The following is a 17,951-nucleotide window of genomic DNA, read 5'->3' as shown; positions in this document are numbered from 1 at the left end:
CTATTATTGCGTTTTTGTTTTATGTGAGACCAGAGATGTCGGCGAATGTTATCTTCTTGGGTTCTTAAATTGGTGGGCTTGTGAATTTATCTCCATTTTTACTCTCTGTGCGATACGACCATGCTTGTAGTACGACATCGGTTCAATCTAAAGCATAATAGACTAAGCCATTGGAGGGTAAATTGATATCGTTGAAAACCTAGCGTGTGTAAAAAGCAGCAACTAGACCGCAATACCTAAAATAAAAGATTAGTATCAGCTTTCACCCACCATCAATATGTCCTAAGAGAAACTTACAGAGCAATCAACATCGCGCCATGGATATAAGCATACTGCCCATCCCTCAGCAAATGATTAACAACCAGAATAGCCAAAAACATCGCAACAGTCTCAAAAGAATCAAAGAAAAGAGTCATCGGCTCTGCAATGCACCAGCCCACAATAACCAAAAAAGGAATCGCAAACAGGCCAATCTGCAAAAGACTATCGATAATCACCCGAATTGCAGAGTCAGTATTACCAGACCGCGACGAAGAAATAACAGTAACAGCCTCGGTACTATTACTCGCCAACAGAACAAACACAAGCGCAATAAAGCTATGGGAAATCCCAAGAGTCTCCGCCATGTCACCAACGCTTTCCAGCAGAAATTCCGTGCAGAAAATGGTAGCTACGATCGCTATCACCAATCTGATCACTAAAGAAGCCAGACTAACTGTCGTCGGTGGAGTGGATGATTCGACATTCTCATCTTCTTCATCGACTTGGTCTTCGCATGAGGTGAAGAGGTGCTTGTGAGTCCCTAGGTAGAAGTAGAGATATCCAGCGTAAAGGATGAGTAGCACCAATGAAGTTCCACGTGAGAACGATAGCACTCTGCTGTCGATTTTGGATACTGGGAACGTTGAGTAGAGTGCTGTTGGGAGGAGGAGTGCCACGGCTGTTATCATCATCTATGATGAAAGTGTCTTTGCTAGGGCGCCGTTGACTTCTAGGACGTCTTTGTTGTAGGATGCTGTTACGAGACAGCAGCCGAAGACCTGATTGAGCTGTTAGTTCAACGATACCTCTGTATGCTGACTGGGATTTTATGTTTTACCAGAAGGGTATCAGAGAGGATACTGCCCACCATTACAGATTGCGCGAATGGAATTTCTCCATAGACCAAGGCCAGAGTTCCCGCCTGTATGCAGATTTAGTCAACGAGTTATCCAGTAAATGTAACTCCCGGAAATCATGTCACTCATAGTTAGCTCGACAGTATTCCCAAACGTAGCGCTGAGAAGCGCACCCTGCAATTCACCCAAGTGTTCCTCAAGTTCCTCAGAAGAAATAGAAATCGCCTCAGACAAGAAAACAATAGCAACGATATTAACCACCAGAACAACCGACGCATGCCAGTGGAATATCTTCGCTGCTGCTGCCAACGGTAACAGCACCATGACCGGGAGGCCATAGTTGATATTGAGACCTGCCTGGGCGGGCATCTGGATCAAGCCTCGGAATCGAGTCCAAAGGTCTGGATCAGGGACATGACAGTGATCCAGGTGTAGTCTGGAAGAAGTTTGAGATGAACGCATTGGCAATAGCACACCTACCTAGGTAAGCTGAAGTCCAGGGAAGGTGCGACCGGGAAAAGATAAACAGTTGCAAATACACGAATGGTATGTGTATTGGCCAATTTACGGTAACAGTCAGCCCTATTACTAGCGCATACGGGACGGATAGGGCTGAACAGGCAACAACATTTCTCTGCCTTAAGTGTTTGGTCAATAGTTATAAATAATTTTGACTGGGAAACTATTAATCACGACTGGGGAACTCCGACTAGTACTCTTGGCTGTACTGTAGGCACGGCTTATGCAATCCTGTTTCCCCACCTGTGCACCTGGGCACCTTACTTTGAATCTCTCAGCCACATACCGGTCGCAAAGTCCATCATCATCCCTCTGCCGATATCGCTTATCAGACCGACTTCTCCGCACATCTCACAGGGCTGAATGATCCATTCTTCAATCTATGGACATTCACCCGCCCTCACTCGAATCGCTCCAAAGAGGGGTGACTGATCTAGCAACGACATATCATGACCGGGGATGGACGAGCGCAGCCACAGGCCTGGAAGAAGCCCTCAAAACCGCCGAAGGACGAGTCTCAACAGACGCGAATCTCGACGCAACGATAACAACACTGGAAGAGCTGGGTGCACTGATGAAAGCCTGTCTACGCGGCAAGCTATGGATCATCGCGGAAGACCTGGGTATCCTTGTGCTGGAGACCAGTGAAGCCCTGAAAGGTGAACGAGACCCGATGACAATGACTGCCATGAATAATCTGGCATCTGCATATTGGGGCCGGGGACAACTGGATCAGGCGGCTGCTCTTGCGTTGCGAGTGACGAATCTTCGAAGAACATTGCTTGGCGAGTCACATCCGCAGACGTTGACTTCGATGACGAATTTGGCGTCCACGTATCGGAGTCAGGGGCATTGGTCTGAGGCTTTGAAGCTTGATTTGAAGACGTTTAAGATGAAGAAAGAGTCGCTTGGTGCGACGCATGCATCGACGTTGGGATCGATGGCGAATTTGGCGATCTCCTATACGAACCTTGGTCAGTATGACGAAGCGGAGTCAATTACACGTGAGTTGGTTGATTTGGGAGAGGAAGCGCTGTCTCCGACTGATGCGTCGCTATTAAATTGGAAGTTGAGCCTGGCGTCGACGTATCGAGACCAGGGGAGGCTGGGCCCCGCTGAGAAACTCGACCGCGAGGTCGTTGCTGCCAGTCGGGCTTCGTTAGGTGCGGAGAATCCCTTCACACTCACTTCCATGGCCAACCTTGCGTCCACTTATCGGGAGCAGGGTCGATGGCCGGATGCTGAGCGTCTTGAGAAGGAGGTCGTGTCGACTAGTGAGACAGTGCTTGGCGAGACACATCCGCAGACTCTCATGTCCATCAGTAACCTTGGCTCTACCTATCGAAGTCTGGGTCGGTTAGAAGAGGCCAAGCGCCTTGGCGAAAAGGCGACAACAGTTATGAAGGATGTTCTCGGCGAGCGTCATCCATACACGTTAGTCGCCATGGCCGACCTAGCCGTGACATATCACCTGAAGCAGCAGTCGCCCGATGCCGAAATACTCGCAGCCCGGTCACTGCGCTTGATGGAGGAGACCATCGGCAAAGACCATCCATATACCCTCAGCGCCATGGCCAACCTAGGCTCGATATACCAGTCGCAGAGCAAGTGGGATGTCGCAGGGGGAATGGCGGAGACGGTGTACGCGGGCAGAGAAAGAGTATTTGGAAAAGACCATCCAGACACTCTCGCGGCACTGGAAGATTTGAGAAGAGTAGCCTGGGTAGAAGCGGCGGATCAGAATGCACAGTCAACGTTGAATTAGACTCTTTAGGTTTTTTTGGAATGTGGAGAGGCGTGGGCGTCTCGGACCGTTAGCATACATCTATAGTCATATATTTTTATGAGCTAAGGAACCAATTGACAAGCTTTTTTGGCGCCCATGGCCCTTTTATAAATTGTCGGGCTGATGGGGCCAGTCAGCCTTGTGTGCGGCCTTTTTCGCCGCACACAGCCTCCTTGCCAAGACTTGTCACTCTATAAGTAACTTATATTGCTTTGGTTACAACACAACTAGCACAGCCTTTTCGGTTGACTAAAGAATTAGGCTGTCAGTTTGGACCAGGTGGGCGGGTGTGTCAATTGAACTATCGGCCTGTTAAGCTATGGGGACGACTGGGGAATTGGCTTATCCTCTGCAACTACCTACAGTAGTTTAAAACACAAAAATAAAGTGGGAATGAGTCTCTCGCGGGGGTGTGTCCCCATAATCAACCTTCAGTCTCGAATTGCTGGGTGATAGCTATTTACATGGTCAACCTGTGGTATAGACTTAGCTACACTACGGGAGCTGCAGTATATACAAAATCCTGACATTTCACTTGCTATTATAGCTACATGAGACTACAAAATATATAACTTAGCAGAGTTTGGATTCCCCATCAATCACAATGGAACCAGTGAAGATAGTGGGTGTCTGGTTTACGATAGTCCTGAAGTGCTCTGCTTCTCTGGAACATTTGTATGCTTCTTAGACCCTAATTATAAAGACTCAACAGTGTCTCCAAACGAATCGTTCCTATTCAACACACTCCATACACCGATCATCTCCGCCCCACTTCCGCCCCGCGACGCGCAAGTCAGAGTATCGTATGTACAGTGTATGGTATTTACGTATTTGTATTTCATAGACATCTCTCACCTCCAGGGTCTTTTCCTTTCTCACCCGACCTAATGACGCCAGAATCGGGGACTGATGGGTCTCGCATTTCTGCTTTTTGGTCCGTAAGTGTGCAAATACCCTGAAAAAGCGCCTTTAACTCACGCACCACAGGCAATGCGACAGAAACATGTCCCTGAACTATCCTCCAGTTCAACTTTCACTCCTTTCTCCCTCAACCCTGACACGTTGGGCGATCTCGTGCAGTCCAGAGATGTGCAGAAATTGCATGCCCTCGGTGGTGTAAGGGGTCTCGAGGAGGAACTACGAACCGATATACACTCCGGCTTGAGCTTGGATGAGACCTACCTTGATGCTTGGGCGGTGTCTACTAATACGACGTCTGCGGATAAAGTGATTGTCCCTGAACGCACTTCCACAGCGGAACCTCAGCATGATGCATTCGTAGATAGGAGGAGATATTATGGGGATAATCGCCTACTTGCGAAACCGCCCCCGAGCTTTCTAGGGTTGATGTGGGCGGCTTACAATGACCACGTTTTATTTCTCTTGACTGGTGCTGCTATCATCTCACTTGCCTTGGGCTTGTACCAGACCCTCGGCAACACACACTCCGCCAACAATGCTCCCGTGGAATGGGTTGAAGGAGTATCGATCCTCGTCGCTATCGTTGTCATTACCCTCGCCGGTGCTGCAAATGATTATCAAAAGGAGCACAAGTTTCGGAAACTCAATAAGAAGCAGCAAGATCGCAATGTCTGGATCCTTCGCTCTGCACGAACTCACGAGGTTCCTATCTCTGAGATTGTTGTCGGTGATATTGTCCATATCAGCCCAGGGGATATTGTGCCGGCGGATGGAGTGCTGCTTAGGGGCCACCATGTCAAATGCGATGAGTCGTCGGCGACAGGAGAGTCTGAGCCCGTGGATAAGAATCCGATTGAGACTAGTTCGGCCCATGATGAAGGATCCGAAATCGATCCTTTTATTCTTTCTCATACAAAAATCGTAGAGGGTATCGGTGTCCTCCTTGTCGTGGCAACTTGCACACGATCAAGCTACGGACGGATCCTACTCTCTCTCGAGACCGATCCAGGTTTCACTCTTCTCCAAGTCAGACTGAGCAAGCTGGCAAAGAATATCGCCAACTTTAGTGGTATTGCTGCGCTCATGCTGTTGGTGATTCTGTTTATCAAGTTTCTGGTTGGTCTACGCCACAGCACCGAAACTCCCTCTGAAAAGGGACAATCATTCTTGAATGTTTTCATCCTTGCATTGACGGTCGTTGTTATCGCTGTCCCAGAGGGTCTTCCATTGGCCGTCACCCTTGCACTGTCCTTTGCCACAACGCGGATGATGACAGACAACAACCTAGTTCGTCAACTCCGGGCTTGCGAGACTATGGGACAAGCCACGGATATCTGCTCCGACAAAACGGGTACTTTGACAGAGAACAAGATGATTGTTGTCTCGGGCTTTTTCGGTGTTACCTCGCAATTTACCGATAGAACAGCCAACCCAGAAATCCCCGGCGGCGAAAAGAAAACATCGAAAGCAGGGTGCATGGACAGTCTCTCCAAAGAGACAATAGTCCTGTTGAAGCAATCGATCGCGATCAACTCATCCGCGATCGAAAGCCAAGAAGGTGGAGGCCGGGAATTCCTTGGAAGGAGCCTTGCTGCGGTTCTCTCAAGACTACCTTGGATTGGGTCAGCTTGACCCCAATCGTTCCTGTGTTGAGATCGTGGATTTTCTTCCTTTCGATGCGTCTCGCAAATACATGGTTACAGTTGTCAAGCTTCCCAGTGGCTCGTATCGGGCATATGTCAAGGGTGCTCCTGAGATCCTTCTTGGGAAATGTGCAGCCATAATTGTAGAGCCAATGCAGGGAGTTCAAATTGCCCCTATAACAGAAACCGATAGTCAGCAAGTTGGTCAAATAATCGCACGGTACGCCTCGCGGTCTTTGCGTACTTTTGCAGTCTGCTTCCGTGATCTTGATCGGTTACCCTTCAAGGGAGACGAAGGAATCAACTTCGACGAAGTAATGAATGGTCTCGCACTCCAATGCATTCTCGGTCTTCAAGATCCCCTTCGAGCTGATGCATGGGATGCTGTACAGACTAGTCACAAAGCAGGTCTGACGGTGCGAATGGTTACCGGAGACAATCATCTCACAGCAAGAGCCATTGCCGAGGAATGTGGAATTATCACTGATCCAGATGACGTCGTTATGGAAGGTGATGAGTTCAGAGCCCTGAATGAAGACCAGCAGAAGGAAATAGTCCCACGCTTGAAGGTTCTGGCACGATCTCGTCCAGATGATAAGCGGGTACTAGTTCAGCAGCTGAAGGACCTAGGCAGGGTCGTCGCTGTCACTGGAGATGGCACTAACGATGCGCCTGCTCTGGCAGCCGCTGATATCAGTTTCTCAATGGGTATTTCGGGAACCGAAATTGCCCGTGAGGCGTCTTCGATTGTTTTGTTGGATGATACGTTCTCCTCGATTGTGAAAGCCATCATGTGGGGAAGAGCAGTGAGCGACGCAGTGAAGAAATTCTTGCAGGTAATATTGGCTTTTTATTGTTCAAACCCGAAGCCCTTGACTAATAACCATACCCTTCTAGTTCCAAATCACTATCACATTCACCTCAGTCGGATTAGCATTTGTCTCTGCAGTAGCCGACTCATCAGAGGAGTCAGTCCTAACCCCAGTACAATTGATGTGGGTGAACCTGTTCCAAGATACACTGGCAGCCCTGGCCCTAATAACAGATCCACCTCCCTGCCGGATCCTAGACCGGAAACCAGAACCAGCATCTTCGCCACTAATCACATCCAACATGTGGAAGATGATCATCGGCCAATCTGTCTACCAGATGGTCGTGACGCTTGTCCTATACTTCGCCGGCGCTGCCATTTTCTCCTATCACGGCGAGCATCAAAAATCGCAGCTGCAGACTGCTGTGTTCAATACCTATGTCTTGATGCAAATATTCAACATGTACAAGTACGTTGCATTGACACTACTGTCCTGGGTCTCTTACTCGTGTTGCAAGAAGCCATGCTAATACCTATACAGCAACCGCCAAATCGAAAGATCATTCAACCTCATCGAAGGAATCCACCGCAACTAGCTCTTCATCGCCATCACGACTGTGATGATGGGTGCTCAAATCTTAATCATGTTTGTTGGTGGCTGGGCGTTCTCAATAACGAGATTGACTGGTGATCAATGGGCTTATTCCCTGATTCTTGGCTTCATCTCTATTCCTGTTGGCTTTGTTCTGCAAGCAGTTCCTACTGTCGTTGTTGAGAAGCCGATGGCCTGGATGGGGAGATTGTGGGATAAAATTCGGCGTCGGTAGACTAGCCACTCTTCCTTTCTTTTCTAGTTCAGCGAAAATATTCGATTATGCATGCCCGCTTAAATGAATGGTTTCTGGGTACATACTCGCTTTTTCTTTTAGACACTGTACATTATTCTTATTAGTTTGCTCATTTGGCCATTCCCGTATCAGAGGGCAATGAATATTTTACTGGTAAACTTGTTGATAGAGATCACGTCCCGATTAAGAGGGGCGCCTAAATCAGGTGATATTTCAACTCCCTAACTTAGCAACCATATATCACAGCATTAGGCTTCCCGGTACTACATTAATACTTAGGTGGTGACGTGAGAAGTGTTCTACCGTATACTGAGACCATTGTCTCAGAGGGAGTCAGGCGGCATACACTTACGTTGTAAGGCGTGCCATGAACTCTTCTATGCTGAGCTTTTAAGCCACCTGCACAAAGGTATATAAATCACTGAGCCCTCTTCCAGAGTCTTCTTATATCTCCGACACAGAATCATTCTCGGTGTCAAACTCCATCAATGCGTTTCACAGCTATCCTTCTCACTCTCGCCGCTGTGGCATATGCCGCCCCAACTTCTGAAAAACGGGTTAGTAAATAATATTAAATTAATACATAGAATTTTTATTGCTCTGGCTTTCTAACCTCATATAGGAGCGAGAAAACTGTGTGGTGAGTGCCCTCTCCTTGGTGCCTTTTTCTTTGCCATGGGGCCCTGAAGAGAACCCCAGAAATTGACATAATATGTGATACAGGTTGTCTACTTACCTGATTTTTGCCCACCCGCGTGAGTTACTTACCCACATTCTCTAGTTATTATCTAGCTATATGTCTTCTAATCTCTGTTTCAGTCATCCACTTGTTTGCCATGGCGATAGCGGTAGAGCGAACTGCTGCGTGTGTATAACCAACCAAAACTCTATCTGACAGGCAGACCTTTACCGAGCATCCAAATCCTTAGCTAACTTATGGTTCTGCTTCTAATAGACCAAATGCTGAATGAAATGCTATATTATATGGCAGAGCGTCTCACTTTTGAGAAAGATCACACATAGCTTCGCCCTAGGGGCCTTACAACAAGTTGATTATATACCAGCGTCTCTGCCTACTTTATCATTGCATCTAACCCTATTAAAAGTACGTTTTGTTGTCGCTACCCCCAGTTACTGCCCATAATTTGTAGAATACTAGTGCAAGTAAAGCATGAGACTTGTCACGCGCTCAAGCACCAACTGGTGAAGTATATTCGTAACAGATAGTGCTTTAGAAACAACAATGCTCCTTGTTTCCAAGCCAGTGCACTATGTAAGCACGGACAGCAAAATCTGACATCACCGGGTGCATCCTATTAGGGTATCCCAGAAAGGCAGACGAAAAATGAGGCAAATCTATCATACATAGAGCAAACGGAGCCTGAAAGAAACACTGTTTGGGTGTAGCAAACATGTCAAAGGGACAAACATATACCCCGCGCTTCTATTCAGAAGAGTGATCTGATCTGCCTCTCTGCTCTGTCTCTCTTTTCTGCTTCTTCACTGTTCTTTGGAAATAACCAATATCTGCAAACAGAAGTCTGCCCAGTTGTTAGTATCTTCTTCATTTAACCAACATACATCTCGCGTATCCACATATCTCAAACACATGGCAATAATCCAAGCGCAGCCTCGGGCTCCCTCTCTGGGATCCCTCGATCTTCCCTTCAAGGTCCGTCGGCACATATACACATATCTGATCCCTCAAAAACGTCGTTTCAGTTTGAAATGGTCGACGGAAGGCTATTGTTTCTCATTCAATCTTTATGAGGATTTCTGGTGCGGCAAATCCGTTGGTTCGCATGGCTCAACTTTATCTATCAAAACAAATCAGCCGAGAATGCCTGAATATTCTTTTTGCTGAGAACTTTATGGAAGATTCCATGGGTCACTTGGGCGAGCAGACTTCTCAAGAAGTTCATCAGCGATGAGAACCGATGCCGTATACGACATTTGACGATAATGGCACCACCTTCCGGCGTGACGTTCGGGAAAAGCACACCGGATACATCACGATGGGCATCGATTTTCCCAAATCTAAAGATTTTCCAATTCCTTGCATTTCAACACCAAAAAAAGTCCCAAGTTGGGTTCCCGAATGTTTGGAGGGGAGGTTGGAAAGCTGGGTCAAATGGGTCGGGCCCTATTTCGACAAAGATCGAGCTGTGTGGTCGTGGAGAGAAGGAGACTTGCGAGCTTGCTGACAATTATCTACCAGAAACTTTTATGAGAATACGAATTAGCTGCGGCCAGTCCTGCCAATATCAGAGGCAAGTATGTCGAGAATACTCAACTGAAACAAAATATAAGGCTGAAAGGTATGTGGCTTGTCCCTTCGGGACTGGGCGAGGTATTTCTCGGAATAATGCGCGCCATGGGAAAGAATTAGTCAAGCTAGAGTCGATTTCGGTTACAACGAAGCCCGATTGTGGGAATTGACAAGTGCACAATTCGGGGGGGACTGCGTAGACTAGGATGGTATGGGCATGAGTCTAGTGATATTCAGTTAGACCAAACCCACAAATAGCAACGACTTGTCTACCACGTTCTTTCCAATTATCAAATGGGCTTAATTTGCCGTTAGCTTGTCCATGTGTCTTGATAACTTTTTTTTATTATATTCGCCTCTAGCCCATCGCTTGTACGCCCGAAATCGGCTTCCACCATCCGCCCGGGCGCCATGGCAAAAGATTTCAGTCAGCTAGCGCAGCATTGAAGGGATGTCCCGTCCTATCATGGGTACTTAGAAGAGCTAACTCAGGAAAGACGAACTGCGACTGGGTGGACTCGGGCCGAAAGACCAGACCCTGCAGATGCTATTGACTGTGTCCAATTTGCCCGGGATCATGCGGACCAGGCGGCCAGATCGGATAATTCAAGAATGCGCCTATGCGAACGCGTCGAGCTGAGTGGGGCAGAAATCATGCGAGAAATATGGTGGAATTCAAATCCAATGCAAATCGAAATTCAATCTGGATTTGGCTTTCTGTCATACGAAGGTCATCGAATCTGTTCAGCTCCAGTTTAGTTTGACATAGATCGCATACTCCGTACCCTGTACTCTAAACATCGTACTCTGGAACTCATCTTCGGTCGAAACAGAATAGTGACACGTGCTCGGAGTACCCGTTTGCCAAGAACATCGCGTGTAGCATCAGCGATGTCTTCTAGAACATCAGGAGGCAGACACGACAAGAGATGAGGAAGTGATAAGTCTGGGGAACGGGAGCCTCCCATCTCATCCACGTGTGGACTGCCCGCGCTCTTATAGGCTGGGGAAGGAGCGCCCCCATATACGCCAAGACCACTATTGACCAATCACACCACGTTGAACTATGGAAGTATCATGTCCGCTCCGGGCCTGCCAAGATCTTATCCAAATTGCTTCATGGGACTAAGCTCGCTAAGCCGAGCTTCTTTTCTTGGCTCTGGCCTCTCATTGCATGGTCGCTTGTACCAAACGCCCTCTTCTAAGCCACTCCAAGGCGAACCAACCCCAACCTAGATCCCTCCGGCTGGCACTGGCTTTCTGCCAAGAGAACATGCGAGCCATGCCGTCCTCCCATTGCGAGTCCGGTCAGCACGTGTGGTCAGGATTGCCTAAAGCGGAAATCGGACTGCGAGGGCCATGCCTGCCACGGGGCGTATCGGGCATGCAATGCCATATCAGCAAATTTTCCGTACATAAAAGCCCTGTCAACCGTGATCTTTGCTTTCTCTTTTGTGCAACCGATAGCCCTACAGTGCCTTGAGTTGATCTCCAAGCCATCAAGATGTATCTCCATCAGTACGACTACATCTTTGCCATTGGCACGTTGTTTGCTATGCTTGATGCATACAACAACGGTGCAAGTCAGTCTACTTCTTCTCTTCTATTTGACTTTCATACTAACATGACTATCTTACAGACGATGTCGCCAACTCCTGGGCTACCAGTGTCTCCTCACGGTCCATCTCCTATCGTCAGGCCATGATCCTGGGTACCATCTTCGAGTTCCTTGGAGCAGTCACTGTCGGCGCCCGTACTGCTGAGACCATCAAGAACGGCATCATCCCTACCTCCGCCTTCCAGAATAATGCCGGTGTCCAGATGCTGGCTTTCACCTGCGCCCTCGCTGCCGCTTCCTCATGGGTGATGTGGTGTACCCGTCACTCTGCTCACGTCTCCTCCACCTACTCTCTCATCTCTGCCGTCGCTGGTGTCGGTGTTGCAACTGTCGGTGCTTCCAAGGTTCAATGGGGTTGGAACAATGGCAAGGGTCTCGGTGCCATATTCGCTGGTCTGGGCATGGCTCCCGTCATCTCTGCTGGATTCGGTGCTTGCTTCTTTATGCTCATCAAGCTGATCGTCCACATGCGCCGCAACCCTATCCCCTGGGCCGTCTGGAGTGCTCCTTTCTTCTTCCTTGTTGCCGCCACCATCTGTACCCTTTCCATCGTTTACAAGGGTTCCCCTAACCTGGGCCTGAGCAAGAAAGCCCCCTGGTACATTGCCGCCGTCACCGTCGGCACTGGTGGTGGTGTCTGCCTCCTCTCCGCCATCTTCTTCGTTCCCTGGCTGCACGCCCGTATCATTAAGAAGGACTCCTCCATCAAGTGGTACCACGTCATCCAGGGCCCTCTCCTCTTCAACCGTCCCATCCCCACCGATTCCGAGGTCGCCAAGGTCCCTAACTACGCCGTGATCCAAGACGAGGAAGAAGACGCCCACCTCCACATCCACGAGAAGCAAGCCCAAACTGGTGTGGCCTCTATCTCCGCCTCCACCGATGAGCACTCCGTCGACAAGCTCGAGGCCAACCAGCTCTCCTACAAGGAACTCATGGCCCAGTCCGACGCCCGCCACAACGCCAGGCTCCTCAACAGCCGCGGTCCTCTCGGCTGGGCTATGCGCCTCCTCCGCGACAATCCCATGGGCTCCGGTGAAATCTACGAGCTGCGCAATATGATGATCATGGCCAAGCGCGTCCCCGCCATTCTCACCGTCGGCCTCCTATACGGTTTCCACTACGACATCCATAGCGCCCAGAGCGGTGTCCAGGGTACCCCCGAGGGTGAACGCATGAAGCGCGTCTACGCCCATGCTGTAAAGTACCCCAACGAGGTCGAGCACACCTATTCTTTCATCCAGATCATCACCGCCTGCACTGCCTCCTTTGCTCACGGCGCCAACGATATCGGTAACTCCGTCGGTCCTTGGGCTGCTATCTACTCCGCCTGGTCGACTGGTGATCCTTCCAAGTCTAAGAACCCGGTTCCTATCTGGCAGCTTGCTGTTCTGGCTCTTTGCATTTCTATCGGTCTCTGCACATACGGTTACAACATCATGAAGGGTAAGCATTCCATACCAATTCCAATCCCAGTCCTTGTTCTTTTACTAACCTCGCCTTCCATAGTCATGGGTAACAAAATCACCTACCACTCTCCCTCCCGTGGTTCATCCATGGAAATGGGCGCCGCCATCACCGTCCTCGTCTTCTCGCAGTATTCTCTACCTGTCTCTACCTCCATGTGTATCACCGGTGCTACTGTCGGTGTCGGTCTCTGCAATGGCTCGTTCAAGGCTGTTAACTGGCAGCGTGTTGGTCTCTTGTTGCTTGCTTGGATCATGACTATTCCTATTGCTGGCACCATTGGTGGGTGTCTCATGGGCTTGATCATTAACGCCCCTCATTTCCTCAGTTAGATTTTGGTCCTCTTTCTTTTTGGGCTCGGTCATTTGGAGAGAGTTATATGTCTAAAACTTAATCATTTTTCAAATATCCAATCATTCAGTCATTTTAAAATTTCAATCTTTAAGTTTTGCATATCAATTGCTTTTAGTGTGGGACGAAGTACATACTTAGGTGAAGCCTGGCATCCTTGGTACTTGTAAAATATCCCATATTACTTCCAAGTTATTATGTTGACACATATTTCTTTATTGAAGCAAGATAATGCGATCGTTTAAGCCCTTGAGACAAGCCTGTCGAATTTAATTTTAATAAATTACGGGACCGTTGAGCCAGAACTTGTCTCAGTGCTCTAGAGATATCCTGCCCCCTTCTGTATGTAGCCACGCGCTAGACATAGGCACCCCTACTACCCCTTATGCTCTGTTCGCACACTAACCTACATATTAGTTGACATCTAGTTAGTACTTTCGTGACCACGCTCGAACCGTACATGTGGCGTTTTGGCCCATTTTTTAATTCCCGCTTATTAATCAATTATGTCCGGGCTCTTTCAATGGCAGAAAAACACGCGTGGCTACAGTAGATCCAATCTAGATATCTGTGCCTTTTGCGAGGTTCATGGCCTGTTTGCCTTTATACGAGAAAATATAATTTTTAAAAGCCAAGAGTTAGATAGGCTCCTCCACCCTCCTCCCCCTCTATGTCCTCAGAGGCAAAAAAATGGTTTCCCTGGGAATCGAACCCAGAACCTTTCCGGAACACTTGCTTGGGGCAATTGTTAACGGAAAATCATAACCGCTAGACCAGGAAACCAGTTGATGTAAGATGCCACCATGTTTGACATTATGAGCAAAAATCATGGTTCTTCAAAGTACAAACAAGTTTGTTAGTCCCCTGCGTGAAGGGAAGGGATCAAAAAAAAAGATTGGCACATTACAAGGATCACCTAAGTAGCCTCTTAAAAGCACATAATCCAAATGTTTAATATGAACGCAAAAAATCGCAACAATAGGTCAAAACAAAGATATCCTACATGTTCCGGTCCTGGATATATATCCTGCACACTACCAACCCTATATAAACCCCGAAGTTACACCAAACTCACATTTCTTCAACAACCATAGCCAGCCCCTCCATCTCACGTCTCAAGTAATCCATAGTAACGATATCTGTGCGAGCCCGCTTCTCAATAGACTTCCAATCGCACTCAGACATGACAATCTCACCAGGTTGACGAGGAAAAATCTTCATTTGACGGCTGCGTTTTGAAAGGCCTATGTGGACGCAGCCAAATTTGAATTTCTTGATTTGGGAGGGTTCAACTGGGGTGCCGAATTGATAGGGCCTGCTGACTTCTACGTTATTGACGACGACAGTCTCCATGGACGAGGTTGGGCTGGGCTTTTTTGGGACTGGATTTGGAGCGAGGACAGGGGTAAGAGCAGGCGCAGAAGCAGAAACAGAAGGAGAATTAGTACATTGTGTGATCTTCTCTGTGGGACCTTGCGTGAGTTCTGCTCTCGAGTGAACATCCGTTGACTTTGGAGCCTGTGGCTGAAGCCCATCGTAAATTGGCGAGATTTTACCACGAAGTGGCTCACTAAGAATAACAGGAAGCTCAATTCCCCGCTCTGGGTCCTCGAGGATACTTTTCCAAGTCCTGATCGGTCGCTTACGCTTCCGGGATTTGAGAGAGACAGAGTTATTGCTGGATGGATCGTATCGAACCCCCGCATCAAAAGCCCTTTTGTAATCCTCCAATCTGCGAGCACGACCTTCGTTACTGATTCCGTGCCGCGTAATATCCATGTACAAGCGCACCTCCTCGCCTTCAATGCAGGTATCATCCATGACAGAGTTCTGTGCCGCGGCAAAGTGCGCATGGGCCTGCTTGAAGTTTTCGCGTAAGAATTCGACGCGGCCAAGCCAGAATTGACATCTGGCGACGAGAATATCGTCCGGTATGGACTTTGCAACCTCGATGGCGTCTTTGGTGTGCTTCTCGGCTTCGTCGGGGTTCTTTTCTCGGATGCATACTTGCGCAGTGCGGAGGAGGAATTTGATTCCGAGGTCTTGGAATCGCCTGGCGAGGTTCGGAGGTACGACTGGGTAATCGATGTTCAGGATGTGATAGAAACATTTAGCTTTGTCGTCGGTTGCTTTGCTGACTCGCGGCTTGAATCGTGATTGCTCGTGTGTTGAGATGGGAGAGACGCGTTGGAAGACTGGGTCGGTGAGGATTTCGTACATGTTTACCATGAGAGAGGCTACTTTTTCATGCCTGGCATCGGCGGGGTTCTCCGGAGTCGGATTGGGGATTAGAGAGTCCATTTTGTTTGCTGTGGCGATGGGCTAGCGTTGTGCTTGCCAAAGAGACGTGAAGTGCACGAGGGAATAAAAGATCACTCAGAAGTAGGTTGTTGGCCAATAAAGCACCGTGGTCCTTATTTATTTGCTGGCCGTAGAGAGCTCACAGGATGTGAATGAATAGAAAGAGTCTCAGGCATAAATAATGGCTTTGTTTCGGTCATAGGGTTCCAATGATAATGATGTTTGTGCTTCTTTGTCTTCTCCTGAGTTTATTGTTCCAGACTAACAACGGTGAATGATAGGGAGTAAATCGGTAGATCAATTATGCTAGACCTTTCTATGTTTTCTCCTTTCTCTTAGTCGTTTTGGTTCGCTTTTGTTCTCGTTCCTGCGCACGAACTGTATATGCTAAAACAAACGAGCCCCTGATTAAGCCGTAAAGATTATGCAGTCTATTTTCTTACACTGAGACCTATCTAAACCCTTGTTCCTTAAACGTTAAATTCATGATTTATCAGACCTGATTCTTCAATACTAGTACTTATATGACCCTGAGCCGCAGAAAGCTGTTATAGAACGTGCCCTAAGTTAGTAACTTGAATCCACACTGTTAGCTAAGGACATAGCCAAGGAAGACCTATTAACAATGAAATTTAGTTGATCTATGTACAAGGTTGTATAGCGTATTTTATAATCAAGGCAATTCTAGTCTCTATTCGAGGGCGTGGGTATTCGTACATGTGCAATATTAAAATTACGATGTGGCATGTATGGATTCACACTCGAATTGACAACAAGCAAACACTCCGGCATCTCATGATGCTTATCACTCTCTCATATTTACATTCTACTACGACTTACTGACTGTCATCTACTGAAGCTCTATCGTGTATGACTGATTAAGGTTTATATTAGATATATGAGAACGAGAAATCGAAGTAAAGGTGTTCAAAAAGAAGACCAAATAACAAAAAAGAAGTATCTGTCTCCCCACACATTCCTGAATATTTGGCACGATGACGGCAAGGCATGCTCTGATGCTACGGGGAACGAAGAATTAGCTTGTTAGTTCATCAACTGAACAGCACAGGAGCTGCAATTCGCGAGCTTTTTCGCTGTACTGAGGGGCTCGCATTATTGACTCTTCGAAGCACAAGTTAGCATCCTCGAACCTTTCAACTGCCATGAGATTCTTCCCTTCGATAAAGTAGGCCACGCCGAGATTGACCTCAGTTTCGAGTCTATCATCAGTGGTGTCCATGTAATTACCGTTTATCTTATGAAATATGCGACTGGAGAGGTCCCAGTCCTCGTGGGAGTGAAAAATCGCACAAAGGAAGAGCTCGCGTCGCATAAATTCATTATAGGACAGAGATTGGTCCTCAGCAAGTTTATCGGCAATTTCGTATGCCCACTGTGAGTCACCATCGAGCCAAATTTGCTCTGCTTCTGCAAGTAAAGTGTCAGTTGTTGAACAGAGCCATAAATCCTTGATCCATGTTCCTTCTGGCTGGGAGCAAACGGGGTCGAGAAGCCGGCAGTAGTCACGGGTAGACAAGAGGGGGGAATTGCTGTCAGTATCCTGGCAACGACTGCAGGTAAACCGAGGCTCACTTACTAGCAGGGAAAGACTATGGGAATCCAGGGACAACGGATCATTCAACAGCAGGGAAAGACCATGGGTATCTAGGCCGCGATTGCTGGTAGACCAAGGCTCGTCCAACTGTTGAGAAATGTGGTTAGCGTTCAGACCACTGGAGGTGGCTTGTGTGAGCAGAACATCGTACTCTGTAAGTATCTTGGTCAGCTCAGATATTGTATCATTTCTGCTGGATAGGGCTAGTGCCAACTGAACATTCTCTCGTTTGAATTCGAGAATGACAGCCCAGTGGCCCGATTGAGGCTCTTCCTCCTGAGGCTCATCCAATGATAGCGAAACACTGTCAGGATCCAAGCCAAAATTGCCGGTAGGCAGAGGCTCATTCAACTGTGTAGGAATGTGATCAGCATACAGGTCAATGGAGGTGGCTTGTGTGAGCAGGACATCGTATTCTGCGAGCAGCTTGACCAGCTCGGAGATTGTATCATTCCCGCTGGATACGGCTAGTGCCAACTGAACGTTCTCTCGACTGACTTGGCGAAAGATATCCCAGTGGTTGAATTGAGGCTCTTCCTGCTGCTTAGAGAGAGAACGACAAGTTCTGTCAAACATTGTGGTAGGTGGATGAAACTTACTAAGATGGGTGAAGGATGCCCAGATAGGTTGGGATGACTGTGAAGTTAACTCTGCACAGGGGCATGAGTGCGACATTTTAAGCAA

The 17,951-nt window shown here is 48.0% G+C and overlaps 6 protein-coding genes across 6 annotated transcripts; 3 read left to right on the top strand and 3 right to left on the bottom strand.

Moving 5' to 3' along the window:
- Positions 1-199: 199 nt before the first annotated feature.
- N7446_006334 (uncharacterized protein) lies at positions 200-1,487 on the bottom strand (the record flags this gene model as incomplete). Its single annotated transcript, XM_058515082.1, has 5 exons — positions 200-236; positions 298-953; positions 999-1,040; positions 1,100-1,183; positions 1,260-1,487. The coding sequence occupies 5 exons, from the start codon at positions 1,485-1,487 to the stop codon at positions 200-202; spliced, it is 1,047 nt and encodes a 348-aa protein (XP_058372260.1).
- Positions 1,488-2,019: 532 nt separating this feature from the next.
- On the top strand, positions 2,020-3,402 carry N7446_006333 (uncharacterized protein; the record flags this gene model as incomplete). Its single annotated transcript, XM_058515081.1, has 1 exon — positions 2,020-3,402. One exon carries the CDS (start codon positions 2,020-2,022, stop codon positions 3,400-3,402), a length of 1,383 nt encoding a protein of 460 aa, XP_058372259.1.
- Positions 3,403-4,413: 1,011 nt separating this feature from the next.
- On the top strand, positions 4,414-7,394 carry N7446_006332 (calcium-translocating P-type ATPase; the record flags this gene model as incomplete). Its single annotated transcript, XM_058515080.1, has 4 exons — positions 4,414-5,902; positions 5,952-6,823; positions 6,885-7,267; positions 7,340-7,394. 4 exons carry the CDS (start codon positions 4,414-4,416, stop codon positions 7,392-7,394), a joined length of 2,799 nt encoding a protein of 932 aa, XP_058372258.1.
- Positions 7,395-11,419: 4,025 nt separating this feature from the next.
- N7446_006331 (inorganic phosphate transporter) lies at positions 11,420-13,332 on the top strand (the record flags this gene model as incomplete). Its single annotated transcript, XM_058515079.1, has 3 exons — positions 11,420-11,498; positions 11,555-12,979; positions 13,043-13,332. The coding sequence occupies 3 exons, from the start codon at positions 11,420-11,422 to the stop codon at positions 13,330-13,332; spliced, it is 1,794 nt and encodes a 597-aa protein (XP_058372257.1).
- A 1,090-nt stretch (positions 13,333-14,422) lies between these two features.
- Positions 14,423-15,652, bottom strand: N7446_006330 (uncharacterized protein; the record flags this gene model as incomplete). Its single annotated transcript, XM_058515078.1, has 1 exon — positions 14,423-15,652. The coding sequence occupies one exon, from the start codon at positions 15,650-15,652 to the stop codon at positions 14,423-14,425; it is 1,230 nt and encodes a 409-aa protein (XP_058372256.1).
- Positions 15,653-16,688: 1,036 nt separating this feature from the next.
- Positions 16,689-17,843, bottom strand: N7446_006329 (uncharacterized protein; the record flags this gene model as incomplete). Its single annotated transcript, XM_058515077.1, has 1 exon — positions 16,689-17,843. One exon carries the CDS (start codon positions 17,841-17,843, stop codon positions 16,689-16,691), a length of 1,155 nt encoding a protein of 384 aa, XP_058372255.1.
- Between the last annotated feature and the right edge of the window lie 108 nt (positions 17,844-17,951).

The sequence above is a fragment of the Penicillium canescens genome, assembly GCF_028828765.1.
Source record: "Penicillium canescens strain IBT 15451 chromosome Unknown utg000004l_segment0_segment0, whole genome shotgun sequence".
Classification (NCBI taxonomy): domain Eukaryota; kingdom Fungi; phylum Ascomycota; class Eurotiomycetes; order Eurotiales; family Aspergillaceae; genus Penicillium; species Penicillium canescens.
The sequence above is the reverse complement of the archived record's forward strand: the minus strand, read 5'-3'. Positions and strand labels throughout refer to the sequence as shown.